The 7500-nt window shown below is 42.1% G+C and overlaps 2 protein-coding genes and 1 pseudogene across 3 annotated transcripts in view; 1 reads left to right on the plus strand and 2 right to left on the minus strand.

The window, feature by feature from the left end:
- ncf4 (neutrophil cytosolic factor 4) overlaps positions 1–4201 on the minus strand; it is a 23223-nt gene extending 19022 nt beyond the window's left edge. The window contains exons 1-3 of the mRNA XM_034532822.1: positions 4032–4201; positions 3263–3347; positions 3025–3184 (exon numbers count right to left, since the gene is read on the minus strand). Coding sequence (XP_034388713.1) covers positions 3025–3184; positions 3263–3347; positions 4032–4063 — 277 coding nt within the window. The 5' untranslated portion in view covers positions 4064–4201. The remainder of the gene's footprint in view (positions 1–3024; positions 3185–3262; positions 3348–4031) is intronic.
- pvalb7 (parvalbumin 7) overlaps positions 4171–7500 on the plus strand; it is a 6876-nt gene continuing 3546 nt past the window's right edge. For both annotated transcript variants that reach the window (XM_034533068.1, XM_034533060.1), the window contains exon 1: positions 4171–4267. The gene's annotated coding sequence lies outside the window, so the exon portion shown is untranslated. The remainder of the gene's footprint in view (positions 4268–7500) is intronic.
- On the minus strand, positions 5371–6408 carry LOC117733889 (annotated as a pseudogene).

Genomic DNA, 7500 nt, shown 5'->3' on the forward strand with positions numbered 1-7500 from the left:
AATGAATAATTATAATAATGCATTGCATTCATAAAGTGCTTTTCATTAACACTTAAACGTATTTCAGGGGGGGTTTAATTAAATAGATATTAAACTTAAATCTTCTTTTTATCGTGTGTATTCAAGGGGGCAACGTGATTGAGAGAATGCAGCTTTAACACATGAAGGATAGACTTCTATACAACCAGAGGAGTCGCCCCCTGGTGGTCAGGAGAGAGAATGCCGCTTTAACACATGAAGCATAGACTTCTATACAACCAGAGGAGTCGCCCCCTGGTGGTCAGGAGAGAGAATGCAGCTTTAACACATGAACCATATACTTCTATACAACCAGAGGAGTCGCCCCCTGGTGGTCAGGAGAGAGAATGCAGCTTTAACACATGAAGCATAGACTTCTATACAACCAGAGGAGTCGCCCCCTGGTGGTCAGCAGAGAGAATGCAGCTTTAACACATGAAGCGTAGACTTCTATACAACCAGAGGAGTCGCCCCCTGGTGGTCAGGAGAGAGAATGCAGCTTTAACACATGAAGCGTAGACTTCTATACAACCAGAGGAGTCGCCCCCCTGGTGGTCAGGAGAGAGAATGCAGCTTTAATACATGAAGCGTAGACTTCTATACAACCAGAGGAGTCGCCCCCTGGTGGTCAGGAGAGAGAATGCAGCTTTAACACATGAAGCGTAGACTTCTATACAACCAGAGTCCTCCTCAGTCCAGAAATGGTCACTTCCTGTTGGAGAACTCAAGGTTCCAAAACAAACTACAAACCAACGTCTTCTTATAAACAGTAACGCCAGCTTACCGTGAGTTTAATAAACAAATGCAAAGAATAAGACTCATCGTGTAAAATCTCAAAATACAATCAATACTTTTATTTTTGTTTGTTCCTGTTCTCCAAAGATGCAGCGTTATGTTCATAAAGGCACTCGAGTTCAAACAGAAATTAATCTGTATGCATCTCCAGATGCCCTATGTACACACACAGACACACACACACACACAGACACACACACAGACACACACACACACAGACACACACACACACAGACACAGACACACACAGACACACACACACACACACAGACACACACACAGACACACACACATAGTCTTACACACTCACATACACACGCACACACACACACAGACACACACACACACACACATAGTCTTACACACTCACACACACACACTCACACACACAGTCACACACACACATAGTCTTACACACTCACACACACACACACACATAGTCTTACACACTCACACACACACTCACACACACACACTCACACACACACACACACACACAGTCACACACACACCTAAAAGAGGCTCTCATTGGCTCAGGTGTTGGTAATCAATAGAGACTCAGACGGCCTTCTGGGAAAAACAACCACAGAAGCTCCGATGCCGTTTCGGCTCCTGAACGCATCATTCATCAGAAATATAATATCTCTCGAATCTGATTCAGATTTCTGTGAAAACGTCTACGAACGAACGGATTTATTATAGTTTCTGAACAAAAACATTTTACAAATAATATAATTATTATTTTATTATTTGTGCCCTCGATGGACTGGCGGCCTGTCCAGGGTGTCCCCTGCCTTCGCCCTATGTCAGCTGGGATAGCGACCCTAATGAGGATAAGCGGTATTGAAAATGGATGGATGGATGGATAATTATTATTTAAAGGTAATAAAGTAGTTATAAACATGAGATATGAGTTTATAATCATCATAATCCTCTATAGTGGAGGTTCGTTTAAAGGTAATGAAGTGAGGGGCGTTTGATTCGTGACACCTGACCAGCTGGTTTCAGTTCCTCCAGCAGCTCGGTGCTCTTCCTCTCTACAGAGTGACGGGTTCGATTCAGTGAAACATTCATATAAATATGAAATGTCAATTCATTACGTACATGTTTTGTTCAAATATGCAAATGAGGCATTATTATGCTAATTGTGCAGGTTCAAAATTCTCAATCTCTAGTTTCTTCTTCAATACAGAATGATGTTCATTTAGTAAATTATGGTCATTTAGAGTCAAACAGACCATAAAGCAGGGGATGCTTTAGGGCGGGGCTACAAGGTGATTGACAGGTCTCTCACACTGGAACATGAACAATGTGAACAACATAAACAACATTGTGAACAACAACGTGAACAACAACATAAACAACATTGTAAACAACAACGTGAACAACAACGTGAACAACATTGTGAACAACAATGTGAACAACAATGTGAACAACAACGTGAACAACAACGTGAACAACAACATAAACAACATTGTGAACAACAACGTGAACAACAACATAAACAACATTGTGAACAACATTGTGAACAACAATGTGAACAACAACGTGAACAACAACGTGAACAACAATGTGAACAACAACATAAACAACATTGTGAACAACAACGTGAACAACAACGTGAACAACATTGTGAACAACAATGTGAACAACAACGTGAACAACATTGTGAACAACAACGTGAACAACAACATAAACAACATTGTGAACAACAACGTGAACAACAACATAAACAACATTGTGAACAACATTGTGAACAACAATGTGAACAACAACGTGAACAACAACGTGAACAACAATGTGAACAACAACATAAACAACATTGTGAACAACAACGTGAACAACAACGTGAACAACATTGTGAACAACAATGTGAACAACAACGTGAACAACATTGTGAACAACAATGTGAACAACAACGTGAACAACAACATAAACAACATTGTGAACAACAACGTGAACAACAACATAAACAACAACATAAACAACATTGTGAACAACAACGTGAACAACATTGTGAACAACAATGTGAACAACAATGTGAACAACAACGTGAACAACAACATAAACAACATTGTGAACAACAACGTGAACAACAACATAAACAACAACATAAACAACATTGTGAACAACAACGTGAACAACATTGTGAACAACAATGTGAACAACAATGTGAACAACAACGTGAACAACAACGTGAACAATGCTCACCTGGAAGAGACGGCAGGGCGCAGGTATTGGGACCAGGTCTCTCTGGGTCCTCGGGGGAGTACCTGGACTCGAGGACCTGGTGGAGGTTGAAAAACTCTCGGTACCTCCTGTAGATGAGGTACTTGCTGCCCCCCTTGGTTTTCACCTCCAGCACAAACATCTGGGGGAGAACACCGAGATGTGAGCGAGACACTTGGTTCTCCTGGAGAACGTTTGAGGAGCTTTCTTCAAGACCTACGAAGTAGTCGATGAAGCCTTTGTTCTCCTCGATGTCGGCGATGGTGGCGCTGACGGGGATGTTGTGAGGCAGCTGGTCGAAGTCACTGAGGACACACGGACCATGGTGAAGGTCACCGAGGACACACGGACCACGGTGAAGGTCACAGAGGACACACGGACCACGGTGAAGGTCACAGAGGACACACGGACCACGGTGAAGGTCACAGAGGACACACGGACCACGGTGAAGGTCACAGAGGACACACGGACCACGGTGAAGGTCACAGAGGACACACGGACCACGGTGAAGGTCACAGAGGACACACGGACAACGGTGAAGGTCACAGAGGACACACGGACCACGGTGAAGGTCACCGAGGACACACGGACCACGGTGAAGGTCACCAAGAACACACGGACCACGGTGAAGGTCACCGAGGTCCGTGTGTCCACCGAGGACACACAGAACACATCTATAATATAATTGATACATCTATAATGTTAATCCGTAATATAATCATAATTTTTATATTCATCAGTTTTTAAACAATGTTCTTTACAATATTAAACCGAATCATAGAGTTCATCATCATATTTAGCAGCTACAGTTACATGTATTTTTATAAAACCATAAAACAATAAAACCTTTTGCCAACCCAAAGTCAGCCTGAAGTTTCATAACTTACATGCAAAGAGGAAGAGAAGTGACGTCACTAATAACGGGTCAATAAAGCGTCTGTTCATGGATATTTTATTATTATATGATTTCTACAAACACACAAACTCACCTCTCCTCTCGGAGCTGCTGCGGCAGCGACATGATGGGGTCTAGGCTTCTGGTCCGAGTCACGGTCTGCAGCCCAACACACACACACACACACGAACACACACGCACCAGTAACAGGAAGCCGTAGTTCCCCTAAATAAGACCAGAGGACGGTGCGCTCCTTTGCGTGCACCGGCGCGCCCAGGTTACGGAGAGGGGCGGGGACTCCGGGGTCAGGTGGCACGTGACACACGGCAGGTAGAGAGCCAGAGCTTGAAATATAAAAAACAAATGTCCAAATATAAAAACGTTAACAACTTTATTGCAACCGTCTCATGCATTAAGTTTGACGTCAGCATTTAAAGGGACAGTGTGTGAGCTTTAGTGGCCTCTGGTGGTCTGATGCAGATTGCAATGTTTTGTTCCACATCTGGTAGAAACGGGTCCAGAACATCCCAAAAATCTTTGTGGTGGTTTCATATTGTTTGTGGTCATTTTGTTTATCTTTGTAAATGATAATGTTCTCATGATGCATTCAGGCTCTGCTCAGTGAAAGTGAGTACTAGCTGAAGGTAAATGATAACGTTCTCATGATGCGTTCAGGCTCTGCTCAGTGAAAGTGAGTACTAGCTGAAGGTAAATGATAACGTTCTCATGATGCGTTCAGGCTCTGCTCAGTGAAAGTGAGTACTGAAAGTAAATGATAACAATAATAATAACAATAGTATAACAATCCAACATGCATGGTGTTCACTGGACCAGATTAGAAGCTCCTCCTTGTTCCTGCAGACCCTCCTTTGGCTCCTCCTCCTTCCTCTGAACAGCCATGAATTACGCCCACATCCATTTGACTGATTATTGTGAACGCTGAGAACCAGACGGTGACCTCCCACTCGCCTCGCTGGATGTCACGTCAACAAGAGCGGACAAGTAAACATCTCGTAAACAGCCTGCTGCTGAGCTTCTATTCACTGAGACACAGACTACACATGAATACAGAATGAGCTTCTTTCAGAGCCAGGAAGGGTTCTTCAAACCACGGATACCTTAATGTCCACGTTATTGCATATGTTATGAAGTATTTATAGTAACGAGTCTAAGAGAGAAAGCCCACCTGTCCAGGTCGGAGGGGTTCAAACAAACACTCCTCACTCAGACGTTCACGTCCCGCGTGAAACCAAAAGAACACGTTGACTTTATGCTGTTTACCTTTTAAGTTTTATTTACACTAGTTATGTTGTTTTGTGTCATTGTTTTGTTACGTTTGTTTTGTTACGTTTGTTTGTTTCATTGTTTTGTTTCATTGTTTTGTTTCATTGTTTTGTTTCATTGTTTTGTTTCATTGTTTTGTTTCATTGTTTTCATTGTTGTTTCGTCACGTTGTTTCGTCACGTTGTTTCGTCACGTTGTTTCGTCACGTTTTGTCACGTTGTTGTTTCGTTGTCACGTTGTTGTTTCGTCACGTTTCGTCACGTTGTTGTTTCGTTGTCACGTTGTTGTTTCGTCACGTTGTTTCGTCACGTTGTTTCGTCGCGTTGTTTCGTTACGTTGTTACGTTACGTTGTTTCGTCACGTTGTTTCGTCACGTTTTGTCACGTTGTTGTTTCGTTGTCACGTTGTTGTTTCGTCACGTTGTCGTTTCGTCATGTTTCCACGTTTCGTCACGTAATTTCATTACGTTGCTGTTTCGTTACATTGTTGTTTCGTCACATTGTTGTTTCGTCACATTGTTGTTTCGTCACGATGTTTCATTACTTTGTTGTTTCATTACTTTGTTGTTTCGTCACGTTGTTTCGTCACGTTGTTTCGTCACGTTGTTTCGTCACGTTGTTTCGTCACGTTGTTTCGTCACGTTTTGTCACGTTGTTGTTTCGTTGTCACGTGGTTGTTTCGTCACGTTTCGTCACGTTGTTGTTTCGTTGTCACGTTGTTGTTTCGTCACGTTGTTTCGTCGCGTTGTTTCGTTACGTTGTTACGTTACGTTTTGTCACGTTGTTGTTTCGTTGTCACGTTGTTGTTTCGTCACGTTGTTTCGTCACGTTGTTTCGTCACGTTGTTTCGTCACGTTGTTTCGTCGCGTTGTTTCGTTACGTTGTTACGTTACGTTTTGTCACGTTGTTGTTTCGTTGTCACGTTGTTGTTTCGTCACGTTGTCGTTTCGTCATGTTTCCACGTTTCGTCACGTAATTTCATTACGTTGCTGTTTCGTTACATTGTTGTTTCGTCACATTGTTGTTTCGTCACATTGTTGTTTCGTCACGATGTTTCATTACTTTGTTGTTTCATTACTTTGTTGTTTCGTCACGTTGTTTCGTCACGTTGTTTCGTCACGTTGTTCCGTCACGTTGTTTCGTCACGTTGTTTCGTCACGTTGTTTCGTCACGTTGTTTCGTCACATTGTTGTTTCGTCATGATGTTTCATTACTTTGTTGTTTCATTACTTTGTTGTTTCGTCACGTTGTTTCGTCACGTTGTTGTTTCCGTCACGTTGTTGTTTCCGTCACGTTGTTGTTTCGTCACGTTGTTGTTTCGTCACATTGTTGTTTCGTCACGTTGTTGTTTTGTCACATCGTTGTTGTTTCGTCACATTGTTGTTTCGTCACGTTGTTGTTTCGTCACATTGTTGTTGTTTCGTCACGTTGTTTCGTCACGTTGTTGTTTCCGTCACGTTGTTGTTTCGCCACGTTGTTGTTTCGTCACATTGTTGTTGTTTCGTCACGTTGTTTCGTCACGTTGTTGTTTCCGTCACGTTGTTGTTTCGCCACGTTGTTGTTTCGTCACGTTGTTGTTTCGTCACGTTGTTGTTTCGTCACATTGTTGTTTCGTCACGTTGTTGTTTTGTCACATTGTTGTTGTTTCGTCACATTGTTGTTGTTGTTGTCATCGCACCAGATTGAGTTTACAACAGAGCGTTCATTGTCTCGTCTGAAGTTTGTTGAATGTAAACTCAAACTCTACTTTATGGTCCATGATTTTGCAGCACTTGCTTTTGATACACATTTCCTCTGGCAGCAAAGGAAAGTCCTGTTTATGAAACCTGTTTGTAATAACTGCCTCAGAGGCTTCAAAGAGACCAAAGAGATCAAAGGGTTCATGCCGGAGGCCTTTTCACAGAGATCCTCACCGAGTCTCTGGAATGAACTACGTTGACCTTTGTGACTTTAGAATCAGTATTAGTACTGTTAATATTCCCTTTTTAATAATACTCAAGTACTACATAAATATTATGTAATACTTCTTATTTCATATGGTTCTGGTCATATTCTGGTGTCTTCGTCCATGAATACGTGAGAGAAACTTATGAAATCATTTTGTGTTCTCCACATTACGAACCTGGAGCTTTATTTTGAAAAGACTGTTTTCATTAACAAGAGGAAATGAACACTCGTTGCTGGACTTTAGAAGCAAACGCACAGAAAATGTGCTCTTTGAATGAACCTTGAACAATTGATTGATTGAGGAATGTATTAATTGATTGATTGGTTGTGTCC

The sequence above is a fragment of the Cyclopterus lumpus genome, chromosome 1, assembly GCF_009769545.1.
Source record: "Cyclopterus lumpus isolate fCycLum1 chromosome 1, fCycLum1.pri, whole genome shotgun sequence".
Classification (NCBI taxonomy): domain Eukaryota; kingdom Metazoa; phylum Chordata; class Actinopteri; order Perciformes; family Cyclopteridae; genus Cyclopterus; species Cyclopterus lumpus.